Source organism: Ailuropoda melanoleuca, chromosome 4, assembly GCF_002007445.2.
Source record: "Ailuropoda melanoleuca isolate Jingjing chromosome 4, ASM200744v2, whole genome shotgun sequence".
In the NCBI taxonomy this organism is placed as follows: Eukaryota; Metazoa; Chordata; class Mammalia; order Carnivora; family Ursidae; genus Ailuropoda; species Ailuropoda melanoleuca.
Genome location: NC_048221.1, coordinates 89741768 through 89761256, shown reverse-complemented (window position 1 = coordinate 89761256; position 19489 = coordinate 89741768). Strand labels below are relative to the sequence as shown.

Below are 19489 nucleotides of genomic sequence, written 5' to 3'. Positions count from 1 at the left end.
GTTTAAAATCTGTTTCCTTTTTCTTTTATTATTTTCATCATATACAAGTATTTCCAGTTTAGCTCACTCGAGACTGTGAGTCCAAGAATGAAGCTTTCGTCCTCTCCTTGGAGTAGTAAAATGTGCTACTGATTAAATCTACCTGTGGACAGCTATGGAACAGCACATGTTTCTTACGCAGCTGGGGTGCAAATTCAGAAACTTCTTGTTGTTATTGTTTTTTGGTTTTTTTTCCAGGGCCTATTCTACTCCTCCAACGCACAAATGCTTGAAAGCCCTTTCGAAGGCAAGTTTTTTGTTGTTGTTGCTGTTTTAATTGAATAAATCCAAAGTAAAGATTGACCCATTTATTTGAAAAAGAAAAAAGAATAGGAATTTGCTTTCAAAAAGGTATGCGAGGTTTTATAATATGCCTTTTGGCATTTAAAAGATTCGCTTTTACAGTTTGCTAATAAATTGTTACTGCTGTTGTTTTAATTAGCCAGAGTTTCAGTTGCTCTTTCATATCTTGCAAGATTTCACACAGGATTTTCTAGAGAAGTTACATTAATCATAGAGCAAGAATGTAATCATTTAAAATTTGTAGCATCTTCCAAATGAATTGTGCATCTCGAAGACCTCTCAGAACTTGAAATATAGTTGCTCGAAGATTAGTATGGAGATATCACTACCTACTTACATTTGAACAAATAACAAAACTCTCCTTCAGCTCTAGAGGTTTTTCCCCATAGAATTTATTATTATCATCTCCTGACTACAAACAATTACCTAAGCAGTTTGTACATTCCTTCAAGAAGTATAACAAGACAAGGAGAAGGGCGTTCCTGGTAACTGGAGATCTTTCTGGTCTTGCAATTAGAGAAGAGGGAGGGGAATGGCTTTTGTTGGGAGAAGGAAAGAGGGAGAAAATTTAAATATATTTCCTTTGCTTTTTAGATGATATTATGAGACATTTGCTTTTTTGAGATGGTTACCATTATCGATATTTTTGTATGAGCACATGGCAGTGGAGTGGGGAGGCAGGTGGCCATGCCCCATCAAACCACCACGCAATTTCTGTGAGCCTTCACAACCAGCCAGGGAGATGGGGACACATGGGTTTCCTCTCCCAGGGTAGTGGTACAGGCCAGCACAGACCCCCAAACTGAAAGAAATTAGCCAGACCTCAAGAAATCAGGCAGTTTATGAATAATTTCTGATCCAATTGCCCAAATAACATAGGGACCATGAAAAGCACCGCAATGCAGGTAGGATCTTGCCGGCTGCGAAAGAAGTTTTCCGTTTCGTTTTGTTTTAAGGAGATAATAGGGCTCTCTGCAAGGTTCTTCACAAGGGTATGACCTAGAAAACCAGGAAATCTGGTGGATGAATAAAAGAACTTGCTTCTCTCTCTCCTGATTCCGTCTGAACCAATATTTGATTATATTTTATTCAGGGGCACCTCAGCTTCAAGGAAAGCTAACGCTCCTCTGCGGACGGATGGAAGCTGATGAAATCCATTCATTTTTTTTTTTTTTCTGTTAGTACAGGAAATAGACTCAGGTTGTAACTTCAGGGGCCACCTGATTTTGTCCCCTCCCGCCCTCATCCTCCAGATCAGGTTGGCTAGTGAAGCCCCAGTGACAAAATAGCATGGCCACATCAGCACCACTGACTGATTGTCACGTCTTCTCTCCTGCTCTTTATTCTTCCTGCTGTGCCCTCCGTGCCCTCCAGACCCTAGCCCGTCCCCCTCTTCCTTCAGTCGTGGCTGCTAACCCTCAGCCGCAAACTTGTACGAGGCAGATCTCAAACTATCCACATCTATGCAAGAGGTGTCAGAGAAGTAATGGCACCTGAATTGGGTTTCAACATTTCTGCTATGATTACCTAATATGATGTTAAAATCCACTCCGCCATCTCAAGCTTCAACTAACTACCAGCATTAACCAACCTCCAGAGCCGATTCCAAACTGTCAGTGGAGTCTAGTTGCTGCTTGGAATCACGGTGGCTGGAAGAGAGGGAGGATACTTTTTTTTTTTAGTTACTCCTGCTACTCTTAGTTTTTATTTTATTCACAGATGCTGGAAAATCTGGATTAATGTATACCCTCGAGTGTTATTGGAGGCACAGCCTCTATCCAGAGGAGCAGAACCAGCGTGGCCTTCGACAGACCCTGTGTGTCTCCCTGTACCAGTCACCGAGGAACATAGCTCTGAAAGTGGGCAAAGGCGTGAGGGTCAACAGACGTGGACACACCGGGGACAACGCAGAATTAACCTTGATACTTAAAAATAAATGACTTTCAGAAAAAGCAAACTAGGCTAAAAATAGTAACAAAGAGTTTGCTTCTGACATTTTTCAAAAAGCCAAGATTTTTAGCATTCACTCATTTTAGGCTGGGCTAGGCTAGGCTAGGCTACGACCTATTTAAATTCAACCTTTGTCCCTATTAGTGAAAGTCCCCCTTGCTAACAATTTTGCTGAGTTTTAAAATATTATTTTATCCATAAATTTTCATTTGGTCTTCTTCCTTAGATGTCATTAAATCAGTATGCACTTACAAAAATATCCACCCAAATATTATGATTATAAATATTTTGAACATGAAATTCATTCAGAACAATAACCAAACAAAACAAATCCCTTGGTAGCATAAAGCCCCCAATCTCCAGTTTCTCACAACTCCAGGAGAATTCCTGCAGTGAAAACAGCAATACTCACACAGACAATATAAACTGTTACTCTGCTTGAAAAGTCACAAGGGACTACACAGGAAACGCCGACTCTATATTGCTGTTTTCCTTTACAGTTCTAAGTACAGGGACAACTTTCACTGTGCAGCCCTGACTCAGATGAATGTTTTGTAATGGCAACCAGGGCATTCAAACCACTTAAAAGCAAATTATGGGAGCATCTTGCCATTGCAACAAGATTTAAACTTTTTTGGACCATTCACTATAAAGGTCCACTAAAGTGTTAGAAGAAATTAAGTCCTTCTCTCTGGGGTTTGGCTTACTTTCTTCTTAGTAGGAGTTGGTTCTAAGGACCTCAGAGTCACACTGAGAAAAGCAACATCATTAACATACATACTTAAAATCACAAGTCCCATGAACTCCTAAACCTTATAACTTACAGTTAACAAAATTGCAATAGTGAACTTCAAACAAAACTCCTCATTTGGGGTAAGTATCTAGGAAATTAAGTGCTAACACTTTTGTCAAAACTAAGGGAACACAGTGATTTAGGAAATATTCCAAGTGCAGAGGGATAATTTTTCCCTCATTTTTTTTTCTATCACAACTGGTTCACCGTCGATATTTAGTGTACATATGTCATTTAGAATCCACTTACTGTTAGATGCTGGAACAGCCACGCCCTCATGATATTTGTGGCTACTTTGGGAAAGATGCCACGCTTTTTGTGACGCTTTTTGTCCTTATCTGGATCATCATCGTCACCTGTGCTGGGGGAAGCTACACTGTTGTCCAAGCCATCACCTGCAAACATAGTGAATCAAATTTTGACTGATGCTACCTTGACATGCTTTATTCAAATAGAATGCCTCTGGATATACACAAAACCAAAAGAGCAATATAAATGATTAATGGTTTATTTGGTACTGTTTTGTTTTGTTTTGTTTTGTTTTTCCAAGACAAAGAGAAAGAACAAGGCCTAGGCTCAAAAGTAGTCAGGTCTAAGGAACTTCTTCCAAAGAACAGTGGGAAAGGTCAAAGGGAATGAAGGGGAATAGCCAATCTCTTTAGTGCCTTTCTTTGTTGCCATGGTAATGATTCAGATGTGTACAGCTGAGATGTGTTAAGTGAAACTCCTGCTGGGGAGTCAAATATGGTGGTGGCCATGGGCAGAGGTTCTGTCCTTGCCCAGGGATTCAAACCCACATACAGTCGCTGATGTCAACTTGTGAGAAGATGCATTTAAGATATCAACTATTTCCACAAGTGATCTATCTTAAGACTAAAGTAGGCCATGGAAATGTAAGTAATCCATCATCTAAGCGGTTTGACATAGGAATGCTTCAAATAGAATATAATTTTTCTTGTCATAAAAAGAGAGCATCAAGTTTAGTAAGGGCAAAACTCCTGAAATAGTTTTTTAATTAGGAAACAATTACTATGTAAGTCAAATAAAGTGATGTTAAACTAATAGTCAATTGGAACTGCATTATCCTAAAATTCAAGGCAGTTTCTAAAATTTCTTCTAGATTTAAATTTTTCTCATTTGAAAAATCACCTGTTTACAAATTCCTGAATACTGGATCCTACTCTTCCATTGATTTGTGTTATAACATTTATGTTGTTTCTTCTAGAAAATATTCTGGCTCTGTGACACAATAAAACAAACAAAATGTAGTATTCCTTTTACAGTGCCGTGTTTAATAAGACAAAAAGTGAAATTTCAGCCCATATAACCACACTGTCCAAAACAAGTCACAAGGTACAAATGGAAACTAAGTACCTTGTGTTCTGGCACAAAAGTTCGGAGGGAAAACAAGCCCGGACTAAACCCACTACGCTAAAAAGCACCTTAGCTTCTGTCAAACGTGCCTCCCTCCCTGCTGCCCCAGCTCTCCAAGGAAGCTACCGACCTTGAGAAAGGGACAGGTGGATCGGGCCCAGGAAGAAGAGTTACAGCAGCAAGGCTTTGCAATGAGGCAATGCATACACCTGAGGGCACGGTCCCTGGGTTATGTACGTCACTGGAAAGCCGTGGACATGCCCCAGGAATCGGGTACTCCGGGAAGACAAGTTTCCTAGCCACTGTGCATTAGAACTAGCCTCACACTCAGTCACACCTCTTCGTGAACTTATTTCGTAGCCCTTATTTCTGTTACCTAAATACGCTAGGTACAAATGTACCACCTTGATTTCAGTTATTGCAGTCTAATCTAGAGTCATTATGTTGCCATTAGTCAATTGTTCTTAACAGCTCCCTCAGGAGTCCCCTGCCCATCCGCACCCCCCCCCGAAAAGGAAATTGCCCCCAAATTGCCTTAACTTATACTGAGGTAAAGTTTAAAAACTGTTGAGCGAGGAACAGACTAAATTTCAACATTTCTGCTATGATTACAGCATATGCCACAAACACAAAACTTCTGCAGAACTTTTCTGAGTGTGATTTTTCTTAATTTAAAAATCCATCATTTTATTGTATTTAAAAATTCATCTGTTCTAAGTTCCACAGGATCATAGCTGTGCTCTCGGTGGAAGAGATCCTAAAGACCCAAAATTCCAAAGCCCTCGCTGTAGCAGCAGCAAAGAAAGTGCTCGGGTGACTTGCCCAAGGTCATGCAGCAGGGATGGGGCTGGCAGGCCCTTGCCAGACCAGACACCCGCATCCCTAAATCTGTGCTCCTTCCGCCCCACAAAATTCTCGTTATTTGCATAACCAAGTGTTTTATAAGGAGTCCCCTTGGATTTGCCTAATAAATTCCTTGAAAGTCCAGTTTTTAAAGAGGCTTTTTATTCAGAGAAGCAATTCACCATATAAAATAACAATTCATTAAAGAAACATGAGAAAAGAAACCAACTCAACAGCATTTAAAATTTCAATGGGCTAATCCACTTTCAATATGCAAAAGGTAACTGAGGAAAAGAAACATATTACTTGATCATTGATTAAAAATGAAAAGCTTCTAACCTAATGACAGTTTTTCACCACCTCTCCATGATTGTTTTCCACCTTTAAAAAAAATAGCCTTTCCATCCGTCTCAAAACCCCTTCAGATTAATTTAGCAGGCAATGCCTAGTGCCTGCCTCGAAGAGAATTCATTGATAATTTATGGAAATATCTACTATAATCCAGCGGAGATGACTTTTTTCCAGCTTTGCGCATCAATAGATAATCAAGGCCTTAAAGCAGCCTTAGCTTCCCATTACCTCAGGCAAAAGAATTCCTGAAAGCGTGCCTTGAGGGCACCTGAATTATATACTCCATTAGGAGAGGAAGGCTTTCTGCATTCCATGTGTAACACTCACCAGAACCTTTCCTGTTTATTTCTGCTGTATGAAAGCAGCAGCATTAGGAACAGAATTTTTTAAGTGAAGACTTATGTAGACACAATGGAGAAACCTTTCAAGCAGGAGCCAGATCACCCCCTTCAGTCCCTGGCAGTGACCTCTCCCGAATAAAAGGTTTCTATTACATCATTAGCTCAAGCCAAAAACAGCCTTGGCTTAATGCACAGTTTGTTCTTCCTACTGTTTTTAGGCAAATACTGCTACTTTACTCCCATCTGGGAGGGAAATTACACTGCTGGGTTGTAATCTAAGACAAGATTTTCATTGGAAGCAAATGCTTTCAATCCAGTGTAAATACTGGTGCATGTTCAGAAAAGCCTAAAACAATAAACCCTGCTCCTTCCCCGACACAAGTGAGGGAAATGGAGAAGATGGAGAAGGAGAAGAGCATAATGAAACAGACGATTCTAAAAGCAAACACTTTCATAGATTTTAATAAATTGTTTAACCTCTTCCACTTTCTAGAATTGAAAATTGATCTCCAAACGTCTCAACCTCAGAGGAAAAGTCTAAATGGTCGATTGTACCTTTAGCATTTCCATTCACTCTGCAATTTGATACAGTCACCTCGATGCGGTCTCGGGAGGATTTATTTCCTTTTTTTATTTTTAAGATCACTAAACAAACTTGGAGAACCGCCGGCCGACCACATGGCAGCGGGCAGCAGCTCTGAACCACATTTGTAAAATGTCAGCAGTGACTTCATTCCCGGAGCTGACTTCTCCTGCCGCCAAATGAAGGCAAACTGAAAAGGTGGAAATAATCATAAAAATGATGCTAGTCCATAAACAAGCTTACAGCCTCATTAGGATAGCAGTAGGCTCCAGTGGGTGATTTATGCTCATTTTGCTGATGCTATGAGGAAATGCCATAGGGCGACTTTAGCCAATTGCTAATGGTTTCTGACAGCTTCTTAGCAACTAGTGCAAGCAACGTCGTCGCGTTTGCTAGTGACAGAAACCGAAAATGTCATATTATCTGCCCATGTGTCATGAAGTCCGTGTGGCAATTAACTAGCAGGCCAGTGACTGAGGGGCCAGAGGCTCCCGAAAATGGCCTTTGGCGATGCAGAGGCAGCCGATGGGCGCAGAGCACAGGCTGCCCTCACATATGCAACATTCTCATGCAGAAATCCACTTCCTTGCGACTTCCCAGCTCTGAGGAGACCGCGCCACTCAAATCCCTTTTTCCCCCCTCACTCAAGTGAAACTCTGGGCTCCTCTCTTTCTCTCTCTCTCTCTCTCTCTCCCTCTCTCAGCACTGGCTCCGGCCTTACGAGAAGCCTCCAAAGCAATCTGCTTTGATATGATTATCCGAATGGCTCCTTAATTGGGAATACCTGGTTCTGGGCTCTTTGGATGCTGGATTCAAATGTGCTAGCCATTTTTCTGCTCGCTCACGAATTAGTCTAAGAGGATTGACGCTCACTGAAGCAGACTCATTGCCTGTCAGATTGCAGGGAGCAGAGGGACTCGGCAGCAACAAGACACTCCGTGAAAAACACCAGGCTTCTAACGAGCAGGGGGAGAATCCTGGCCGCACTTTCCAGTTTCCGAGCTATCAAAACCATGCACTATATGTCAAACTGTCAAACCTTTCAGCGTGGGCCATTTGCCCTTTCAAATAATATTTAAGAATTGTTTTTACAAAATTTTATAGGCCATGGTCTAGTGAAAGAGGCCAACCAACAAAGAAAGGAATTTGTACTACAATTCATCTACGGACAATTTCTTGTGAGACCTGGTCTGTCCCTGTGGAGCAAGGCAGGTGACCTGTGGCAGCTCCCAGGCTGTCAGAGAGCTCAGATTTCAAACACGCTCAACTCAAACATCCCGAGTCCCTATTTAAGCATGCCCAGGCATTTAGACTGTGGTATCTCGTGCCTTTCAAGGCAGGATAAAGCGGCATTTACCGTATTCAGGCCATTCAATGGGTCAGACTGACCGTGTCAGCAGGGGCTCCTCTCTGGCAGGTCAAAGCCCTGCTCCCATTTCTCTCTTCCTCCTGACGCCCTCTTCCCCCCACCCAGGACTGCCCATTCCCCAAACCTATTCTGAGCCAGGCAAAAACAAAACCCCAAAAGTGCCCAAGATTTACATCACAAGGGAGAGGAACTGCCAGGGTCAGTGGGTCAGCAGGTATAAATAAAAATGGGTTGTCTGTCAGAGGGTTCTTTCTGTCATTGAGGCAAAACTCCTAATTAGGGATCTGAACTTTCAACTGCAGGGGTGAATGAAGGTGTAAGGTTGTGGACCTTCTTGTTTTGCTAGAAGCCGAGCTGCAAGGCACCACAGCATTGCGACAATTCATTTACAATTTTGTATCGAGACTCCATAGTTTCCGGCCAGGTTCTCCCCTTCACTTTTACTTTACGCATCTTCAAGTGTTTGGAAACAGAACGTCTGTCTCAGACATGTACGTCGACTCAAAACCAAGGCCATCTGTAATCGTATCTTTCACACGGAGTCAATTCTACCATGTCTTGAAAGGTGTCGAAATGGTCAGCTCAAAGGCATGAAGGCTGTACAGCTCGTGTTGTAAGCTGGCTAAACTTTCATCCAGTATTAAGGGTTTTTCCTCTTGACTGTTTTCTCACACAGCACATCTACAAGAGAATATGGCATTTCACCCCTTACACGGCGTGTAGAACATTCCTGCCCTTCCAGTGACTGCTGGTGCAAACATCCCATCAGTATGGAGAGGTCGGGTTTCTTCTGTAGTGGAACTATCCGAGTGGGCCAGGTTGTTAGGAAGAATGTAAAACTACCCCAAACCCACTTCTCCAGATCATGGCTGTATCTACTTAGCCAGAAGTCAGATGGGATAATGTTTCTGTGTTATGTTAAGAGGATAAATGGTGAGAATTATAGACAACCCTTTCTCAGGAACCAGCTAGAATACTTCAGAGATTATAAAGAAGTGTTTTGTCATTGAGAATGTGTAATCGCTGCCAGAATGATTTTTTCTAAAATACAGATCTGATTTTCTAACCCTGGCTCTTAAAATCCCGCTCTGGCTATCATTTTGCCTTTAGGATAAAGGTCACACTTTTGAGCCTGGCATGGAAGGTCTTTCACGTTCTCCCTCTCCCTCTGGGGTGTTTCCAGCCTATCTGCTGCTGGGTCCCCACCCCGATCCTGAGCCTCCTGACCTTCTCACCCTCTCCCTGCAGGCACTGCTCTCACACCTCTTCGGATTTCCCTGCGCTAGCCCCTTTGCAGCGTCCTTCCTGGCAAGCTCCTTGGTGACCCCCTTTTTTTTTTAAGATTTTATTTATTTATTTGACAGAGAGAGACACAGCCAGCGAGAGAGGGAACACACAGGGGGAGTGGGAGAGGAAGAAGCAGGCTGCCAGCAGAGGAGCCTGATGTGGGGCTCGATCCCAGAACCCTGGGATCACGCCCTGAGCCGAAAGCAGATGCTTAATGACTGAGCCACCCAGACGCCCTGCTTGGTGACCTTTTTTAGGTTCAGTTCAACCACCATCTCCTCTAAGAAGCATGTGCGGGACTCTAGCTGTTCAGTGACACCCCTCCCTAACCCCCAATTTTTCTTTTTCTCACTTTCCTCCATCCAAGCACACGTCACACTCTAGCAGGACTGTTAATTTCTGTAGTCTATGTCCCCTCGGCTTGATTACAGGATATATGAAAGGAGAGACAGGGTCATGTTCCCCTCGAAGACTCTCTAGCCCCGGGCTTACCCCAGTGTCCAGGGTACAGACTTGTCAATGGCATATTAAATGAATGAGCAAATGCATTTCCTTTTTCACTGCATGGAGAAAACCAGTTTCAATTTCCAGCTGTTACCATCCTTTGTGATACATACTTAAACTCTTGAAGAATATTCACCAAGGAAAATCAGTAAAACTATAAGAAAACATAAAGGAAATGCATTCTCCAAAGCTGGGACGTTTCCTTAGAATCTTTCAGCTCATCTTGGACAAAAGATGGACTGAGTGAAGGAATCAGAGTTCTTTTTAGTGTTTGCTAGAGTCTCTCAGGAATACACTCCTACTTCCTTCGATTACAATTTAAAACTCTTTACCTAACTAAAATTTCGTGCTGTTTGTGCTTTTTTCCTGACTTCAACTCTAAAAAATAAAGCAAAAGTTTTGTTTTCCCAATGAATTAAATATAATACTTGACATGTCTTCCAGTTTGACCCTAGCAAAAAAACTCAACTGTCTCTCAGCAGACAATTGCATCCTCAGCTCAGACTCCAGGCTCACACCTCATAGACTCGGTGCTAAATACAAAATTCCAGAACTCTGGCTTTTCCCTAGTGTGGCCAAGTCATGGATCGGTCTTCCCCACAGCATTCCTCCAGACCTGCCTCCGCAATTTTTCAGCAACAGGTTGTTGGAGGACCTTAGTAACTGATACTGTCATACAGACTGAGGTGCCACAGGGTCCTCGGAGACGTTAGAAAGGATTTTATAAGATCAATGAAAACCTAATATGACCCCATAAGTCTAATTACACATTTTTAAGAGAAACACAGACTTCATCTACCTTCAAATTTGCAGTCGATATACAAATACATAATTGTCTAAAATCCAAGGGTTCACCTTTGAGTTTGACTTGAATTAGGGTTCTGTTACCTCCGCCTCCCTTTTGCATCTCTTCTCATCCTTAGGTGTTTGACATTTCCTTGTTCTCAGTTCAAAGCGATTCTCAGTTGATCAAAGAAAAATAACAGAGGGAAGCACATTCTCATATGTTTTATGTTACCACCCACGACTTCCCTGAAAATCTTGAGGTGGTTCCTTTGGCAACCAAGATAAGGACTTAGATGTTGGCACCTGTCATGGCAGTGTGAGGTTCTGGAAGAGGCATAAGAAATGGCCAGTGTCACAGATACACTAATGGCAGTGACTGATAAGACAGAGGTAAGGAAAAGTGGAGGAGAAGATTAAGAATAAGCAAATTTTAAATAAACACATTATTTGGCACTTATAAAAAGAAATGTCTAGGTACGTTTCCCAAGGTTGGCTTAACAGAGATTTGCCATGAAGCTTTTCCTTTCTCGTTGATTTAGGTCTGTTAAACAGTGACAACTATTTGTTAATAGTTAGCCCCTATGGAATGAGCTCACAGCCTTATTCAGCCCTTTAGTGGACTCCTGACATCACAGAGACCTAACAGAAGAAATGGAGACTCGGAGCCTGGAGAAAGTAACTCTCTCAATGAACGAACTGCCTCCTTTTCTAAAAAGTCAAGTGTGGACTTTAAAAATGAGCCCGACACAGGTAATCATCTTTTGCATAAGTGGTCACTCTTACCATTCATTTATTCTTTTGACAGAAATGTACTGAATTCTGACTATGTCCCAAACACTATGTCAACCATGACGGACACGAATGGTGAACAAAATAAAAGAGTCCCTGTTTCTATGGAGCTTTCCAGACAGAGGGCACAGATGTGAAACAAAATAATCACGGTGATAAAGGTACGACTGTATTCAATCACAAAGAAATATAAGTCTAGGAGTGTTGAAACAAAGAAAACTGACTGAGGAGGACTGCGGAGCAGAATCTGAAGGGTAGAGAAAATCAAGCGGGTGTGGTGAGCAGCCTAAAAGGGCAGAGAGCGGAGAAAGGACTGCAGGCCAGGGAACAGCAGGTATAAAAGGCCCTGCGTCTGAAAGCATGCTACAACCACAGAACTGGAACCTGGGAAAGCAGGACCACGTGAAGCTGGAGACATGACCAGAGCAAGGCCCCTCAGAGCCTCAGGGGCCACGGTCAGGATTTGGTGTTTGTCCCGTGGGTTCTGAATAGTGACCCATACACGTACTAATGTGGCATCATCAGTGTCCTGTCTGTCACATGCCCCAATATCACCTAAATGTTACCAAATAAAGCCTCATTCCCCAGTGTCTCTTTCTAGTTCAACCTGACAAAGCACTTGCTTCCAAATTAAGACTGTGGAATGAGGGACAATGGAAAAGCAATGAGTCTACTTAGGCAGACCCCAGTGTAGGCACAGATTACACTCTGAAGTTAATCTGTAAGTAGGATGTTTGGACATTGGAACATATTTTCACACAGAAGCAAGTTATGAATGGTGTCGGGTCCCAAGGCTTGCTTGAAGCAATTCATTAAGTGAATGAAGTTCTGATATCTGAGCTCTAGGTGCAGCAAGTCAGAAAGTATAAGAAGAAGGAGGAAGATGAGTTTTTTCCTCATATTTCTGTACATAGAATCTGCCTAGGGAAATACTAAAGTATGTGTAAGTGCTTTTAGTACTTCCTTTTTTAGATGTCCCTTCCACCACTCAGCATCCATGTCCTGGAGTTTCCCAGCCTCCCAGTGCCTTGTAGGAGCACTTGGCCTCCCACTGTGGACACCCCATCCAGACTTAACCTTTTCCTGCTCTGAGTTCACACTTACCATCTCCCAACAACCCAAATACCCAGCCTTTCCATCTAGCTGATCTGAGCCAGACCTATTGAGGTAGAAAGTGATCTGCAAGCATAAATAGAAACTCAGCAAGAAAATCTGCTGCCCCCTCACCTTCCCAGAAATGTGGGCATCTTCGAAAGAAAATTTGTTAATGCAAAGGAATCTTTAAATGGCAGAATTTCAGGTAGAGTAGTAAGTAAAGGTTAAAAAAATAATACAGCTGGTGCTGGGAAAATTTTGTTGTTGTTTTAATCAGCAGATGCCAGCCTTTCGGAAGATCCCAGGGTCAAGTTCCCAAACTTGTCATTATATCCCCCCCCCAACCACTCCACCCTTGCTCATCCCTCCTGCATTTGGGAAGCCATGCATCTCTCACCTTGCTCAGTGTTTCTCTCTTTTTCACAGAAACTGTGGTGACAGTGAATGGGTCCTGGGGGTTGCACAGCAGTGAGAATAGCAGTAAGATCTTGGTTGAACATCTGTGTGTATATGGAGGACATTCCAATAATCTGGGTGTTTACAACTCAGAGATCGCCAACCCGTTGGAATAAATTTGGAATAACTCCTTTACTACAAATAAAGGCTTCTATTAAGCATCTATCACTTCATGATTTTTCATGGAGACCACAAACCATGCATAAAACATAGCAGGGTAAAAAATATGAAAAGAACCCAACCAAATAGCTGAGACCCAGAATGAAAATGCTCACTGGATTTTTACGGAACACCAAGAAAATCTGTTGAATTATTTTTAATATGCCATTGATAATAGAATGGAAGGAAGAAACAGGACTTTCTAAATTCATGAAGAGTAAGAATTGTCAGTCGGAGTTGGTCAGCGTTCACATTGTAGTTGACTTAAGATTTATTTTCTGTACGTATCCCTATAAGTAGAGGACCATGGACAGATACGTACAGGACACACCAAAAAGTCGGCTAAAGATTCCAAGTTGTTGTTTTTTTAAATCATTGTACTTTGTTCTTTTGAGATTGGAATACCTTTCTCTAGTAATTCAATATGACTTTTTGACTTGAATTTCCCTCAGGGGAACAACAGCAAATTAGTTACCTACACGCAGAGGACAAACAGCAATGATGAATAGGAAAGGAAAAAAACACGGATTTTACTCATTTTTCATCTGTTCAGCANATGACTTTTTGACTTGAATTTCCCTCAGGGGAACAACAGCAAATTAGTTACCTACACGCAGAGGACAAACAGCAATGATGAATAGGAAAGGAAAAAAACACGGATTTTACTCATTTTTCATCCGTTCAGCATTTTTTTTTTTTTACAACTAAACACCATGGAAAATCCCTGCACAAACAGCATAACTTCTTAATGAAGTCTTAGAAACTTCAGGATGTGAGTACACTGCATGATATTACTGAAATCATTGTATTTATACTAACAGTAAAACAAAATGGAAATCCCCGAATCTTTTTCTAAGAAAACAAGAAAGAAAATATGCTTACAATTACAAAGGTAACAGTGCAAAACTCATAAACTTTTGTTTTGAATCAACATCTTAGAAAGCATTTGAGGAACTAGTATTTTACCTTTTTAATGGAATTATAGTAATGCATGCCAAATTCCTTGAGATATTCTTCCCAAAATATACAAATCATTTATTAACAAATGGCCACAAAATTCTATTTAACCATGAAAATAAATCTCTTGTTTAAAACAAAAACAAAAGCAAAAAACAAATGCCACACATGGGATCTTACAGACAGGCAGACAGACAGACAGACAGACACACACACACACAGAAACACATACACACCATTTATTTTTGTGAGATCCTCAAGTGCTTGCCATATAATTTTTTAAACTTTTATATACTCCGTGTGTGTGTGTATGTACACTTACACAGAAAAGATAACATTTATTTATCAAAGAGATCCCTTCTCCAACAAACTCGGTTATATAAAAATCACTTGAAAAGGAGGGTTTAATAAAAAAAAGTTTCTGACATGCAGATTAGAAGCAGTTGAAGTGGTTCTCAACTTTGGCTACACAGAGAATCATGTGGCCGTTTTTATAAATCCTGATGCCTCCACTGTACCCAAGACCAATTAAATCAGTATTTTGGAGGGCGAAATCCCAGCATTAATGATTTTTAAAACTCCAAGATGATTAAAATGTACAGCCAAGTTTGGGAATCACAGATTATATGTGGCAAAGCTCATATATTTTTTACAGAGAAATGACCACAAGCCCCTTAATCTGAGAACCGGTGTGTGTATTTTAGATGCTGTTTTCAAAAGTTTACTCATCTGGTTTCCTGCCTCATAGTTTGTAGACTGAGAGTTTTGTAACAATGTAAGATGATAAAGAGGCAAAAAAAGAACCTGGGCTGTGCGGGTCCTTCAGAATAGGGGAAAGCAGCCACATGGATGCTACAGATGTTTGTGCAAACACAAGACACAGCACAGTGCCATAAATCAGGCAGCTACTGAATTAAACTGTTCTNCCTCCACTGTACCCAAGACCAATTAAATCAGTATTTTGGAGGGCGAAATCCCAGCATTAATGATTTTTAAAACTCCAAGATGATTAAAATGTACAGCCAAGTTTGGGAATCACAGATTATATGTGGCAAAGCTCATATATTTTTTACAGAGAAATGACCACAAGCCCCTTAATCTGAGAACCGGTGTGTGTATTTTAGATGCTGTTTTCAAAAGTTTACTCATCTGGTTTCCTGCCTCATAGTTTGTAGACTGAGAGTTTTGTAACAATGTAAGATGATAAAGAGGCAAAAAAAGAACCTGGCCTGTGCGGGTCCTTCAGAATAGGGGAAAGCAGCCACATGGATGCTACAGATGTTTGTGCAAACACAAGATACACAGCACAGTGCCATAAATCTGGCAGCTACTGAATTAAACTGTTTGAAGCTTGTTAAAATTAGATATGATACAGTGTCTGTGCAGTCTGGAGACATTTTCCTTAAAAATGCCCCTAAATTTTTTAATATTTAAAAAAGTAGGATTCTGGGGCACCTGGGTGGCACAGCGGTTAGGCGTCTGCCTTCGGCTCAGGGCATGATCCCGGCGTTATGGGATCGAGCCCCACATCAGGCTCTTCTGCTATGAGCCTTCTTCTTCCTCTCCCACTCCCCCTGCTTGTGTTCCCTCTCTCGCTGGCTGTCTCTATCTCTGTCGAATAAATAAATAAAATCTTAAAAAAAAAAAAAAGTAGGATTCTGTTCATCTGGACCACATCCTTCTTGAATGACAGCAGATAAACCAGAATCACGTGTCTACATTCTGTAGCAACTCTTTTCACGTATTTGCCCTCATTTCACTGGTCTGTGCAGCTAGATGGAGCACAGCCCTCAGTGTGAGCATCGTGAGTGGGGTAACAGGGGGCACCAGTCCATCTTCTTTTTTTTTTTTTATATGACTATTTTTTTTAAAGATTTTATTTATTTATTTGACAGAGATAGAGACAGCCAGCAAGAGAGGGAACACAAGCAGGGGGAGTGGGAGAGGAAGAAGCAGGCTCACAGTGGAGGAGCCCGATGTGGGGCTCGATCCCATAACGCCGGGATCACGCCCTGAGCCGAAGGCAAACGCTTAACCGCTGTGCCACCCAGGCGCCCCACCAGTCCATCTTCTGACCCTCCCTGGCTTCCTAGGGATCCTTCCTCAAGGTGCTCACAGGTTCTTCACCCCTTTTCTTCTGCTCTCAGTATGTAAGGAGGGAGAAGGGAAGAGTAGGGTGCTTACAGGAAGGATGAGCGGTCCGCTGAAGGTGGAGCACAGCTGGATGAGAGGGTGGGACCGACCTAGTGCAATGAGGTAAAAGTTGGAGCAAGAGGGAATGCCATTCGTCAAGGCAGAAAAGCCCAGATGACATTCTATACAGGGAGATTTCTCTGCATTCGAAAGAAAATGGAACTAGGCTGTAAAATGTAGATTAGGAACTCTTTGTGGGAGAATGAAGTGATGTTAAGTTTAGTTAGAAGGAAAACAGGCAAGAAAGAAGTTGGGATAAAAAAGAAAGGAAAGCTTGTTATTCTCTTATTGTAAAGCCATCTGAAAACCCAACAGTTTCTGAAAGATAAGGTTTGAGAATTACTGGCATGTATCCGTTATTACATCTAACCTTCTCTCCTCTGATTATCCAAGGCTCTAGTCTTTGTGTAGAGTTTCTGTGGCACACACAGCAGTCACTCAGTTAATCAGGGACAGGTGCTTGCTCAAAATAAGCACATTTCGTCAAGCGGTGACTTACTTTGGTGGGCATGGTAAAGATAAGTCACTTGCTACAGCAGTGACACTCCAATTTTAACGTGCTTATGAAGCACCAGGGATCTTGTTAAAATGCAGTTTCCGATCAGTAGGGGAGGAGCCTGAGATACTGCATTTCTCACAAGCTCCCCGGGGGCTGCCGATGCCGTGCCACTGGTCCAAGGACCGTGATGTGCATCTTAGCAAGGTTCTGGAGGATCTTCCCCTATCGGCAAATAAAGCTGGAGAGTGTTGGGTGCATGCACACGCCTCATTACAGTGGAAGGTGAGACAGTCTCCCTTCAGTGCATCCAGACAGCGCTGTACCTGCACCCGCTGGACAAGGATGGGAGAAAGGCTGTTCATGTCCTCATTTTGAACATCACGTCATGATGTCTCTAGGACGAAATGGAGTATCAGAACAAGCCAGGATGTCTCCAATGGGCGACTCTCCTTGTATTTTGTTTTGGTTTTTTAAAGATTCATTTGTTTATTTCAGAGAGAGAGAGCAGGCACGCGTGGGTGGGGGGAGGGGCAGAGGCAGGGAGAGAGCATCTCCAGCAGACGCCTCGCTGAGTGAGGAGCTCGATCCCAGGACCCTGAGATCACGACCTGAACCAAAATCAAGAGTTGGATGCTCAACGGACTGAGCCACCCAGCCGCCCCGCAACTCTCTTTTCTGACAGTGTCACAGCCCTCTCTCCTTCATCTCCCCAGCACACACAACATCCTCACTTCTTGCCCCGGGAGGTATTACCAGAGAGCAGTGTAGCCTCTGGAGTCAGATTTGCTAGGTTCACATAAATCCCATCCTCACCACTTGATAGCTGCATGACCCTGGGCAAGTCAGTTAACCTCTCTAAGCCTCTGTTTCGCCCCTCTGGAAAAAAAAGAAGCATAGTAATAGTACACCTTAGAGTTATTGAACAGGTTAAATAAAATATGCTACATAGAACGTTGAACACATAACCCGGCAGCCCTGGCTTAGCGCAGTGAATGCCAGTTCCCGTCGTTGTTTCACTACTGAGAACATTCTTTGAGCAAGGGGACCTTTCTCCTGAGCCCTGCACCCAACACAGGAAAACAATCACGGCCACTCTAGTTATATGTCCTCACTCCCCCATCCTGTTCCCACTCCTAGCAGCCACTTTTCCAAAATACATACACCCAGCCTCCTAGCACTGCATACTAGTTTCATTTTTTTCTTTCCTTTTTCCCCCCCAAAGAGCCCTGGAATGACTTGGAACTTTGTCTGTGTGCTTCAGACGAAAATAGGTGGGCGGTGCTGTCTAAGCGGCCCCACCACAGGATGCTGGCAGCCTAGGGCTGGACGGTGATACGCGGGAAACACGTTTTATTAATACAAGTTCTCACTCCCCACACAAAATAGGTCAGTTCATAATACCTTGTCCTCTGCTCTCCAAATAATATTTCCATGGTAATCAATAGCAAAGGCTTCTGGTTTTGATTTACAAATATGAAAAGCAGTTATATCATTAAAGAAAGTATCTTTAAGGTCTAGGACAAGTGGGATGCCCTACAGAAAAACAGGGCTGATTTTCAAATTATTGTCCATCTCTTGTCTAGACAGTAAGAATAGCAGTAGTAATAAAAACTAATATTTATTTTCTCAATAAATATATATTGTTCAATAAATATAATATGCTCAATATAAAGGTGTTCAGCCTTTATTTTCGATCAATTAATGAATCCTCACAAAAACCTTAGAAGGTAAAGTTAAATTTATCATGGGAAAAATAAATTAAAAAACAACAGCCAATTTCTCCATATTTAAAAAAAACCTTCACTTGTTATGTTTTTTTTCAAACTGTTTTCATAGCCAATAGAAACAACTCCTACTTACGGACAATGATGAGCTGCTTGGAGAATACATACCTCACTGAGTGCTTTTCTGAATTAACTCATGTCATCCTTGCATTGGCCCCAGTGTACAGATAAGGAAATAGAGTTCGTTGTAAATTCCAGCCCACATCAGACTCAACGCTAAACTCCTAACCACTCCAGGACTACTCTCTCCACTTAACCTATGCGATTCGATGACAGTCAAAATGCGTTTCTTTAACCTCTAGAAAGATCTCCTGGAGCAGTAAGTGTCTCTTCTCATTGCTGCATGCTGTCCACAGCCAGCACAAAGCCTGACCACGGTGCAGACTTCATAAACATCTAGATCATACTCTTTCTACTGAAATCAAAGAAGGAGGAGAGAAGAAGGGTGCAAGCAACTGTTTCTTAGTCAAAGATAATGTAAAAGGTTAAATGTGAAAACCACCCGAAATGTACAAGGAAAAAAATAAATACCAAGTGTTTATGGATCCCGGGAAGATACACAAGAACGGGAGGGTGCCAAAAATAGCCACACTGCAAAAAAGTGAGGCCCTTGTCCTGAATGTTCCTCCACAGACTGAAGGAGAAAATCACAGGGAAAGATTTCACGTAGGTTATGGAAGTCGGGTAAGGAGCCGTCGGGGAGCAGAGGGGAGTTCTGAGCTCGCGAGAGCAGGGCCGGGCAGAGGCCCTTTCCCTTGCTCAGGGCCTAAAAGCGGTCCTCTACCCAACTACAAAGCACACGTGTTCCAGCATCACACAAATGGTTTTCACATGTGTCTCCACGTCAGGAACCTGAGGTTCTGCCCGTAGGAGAGCTGGGACGAGCCTGCCCTCTCTGCACACCCGCGAGCGTTCTGTGAAAGTGGGCCGGCCACGCCGATGGGCCTCGGCTGAGAGAAAGAGCGGAAAAGGGACCGACCACAAGCTCACAGCAGTTTATTTTCTCTCACCGATTATATATCTAAGAAAGGAAA

The 19489-nt window shown here is 42.3% G+C and overlaps 1 protein-coding gene across 5 annotated transcripts in view; it reads right to left on the bottom strand.

Moving 5' to 3' along the window:
• Positions 1 to 19489, bottom strand: part of MEIS1 (Meis homeobox 1) — a 235288-nt gene that overhangs the window by 157985 nt on the left and 57814 nt on the right. For all 5 annotated transcript variants that reach the window (XR_004624944.1, XM_034659232.1, XM_002917735.4 and 2 more), the window contains exon 8: positions 3335 to 3480. Coding sequence is in view for 4 of the 5 variants with exons in the window: in XM_034659232.1 (XP_034515123.1) it covers positions 3335 to 3480 (146 nt within the window). In the remaining variant the exon portion in view is untranslated. The remainder of the gene's footprint in view (positions 1 to 3334; positions 3481 to 19489) is intronic.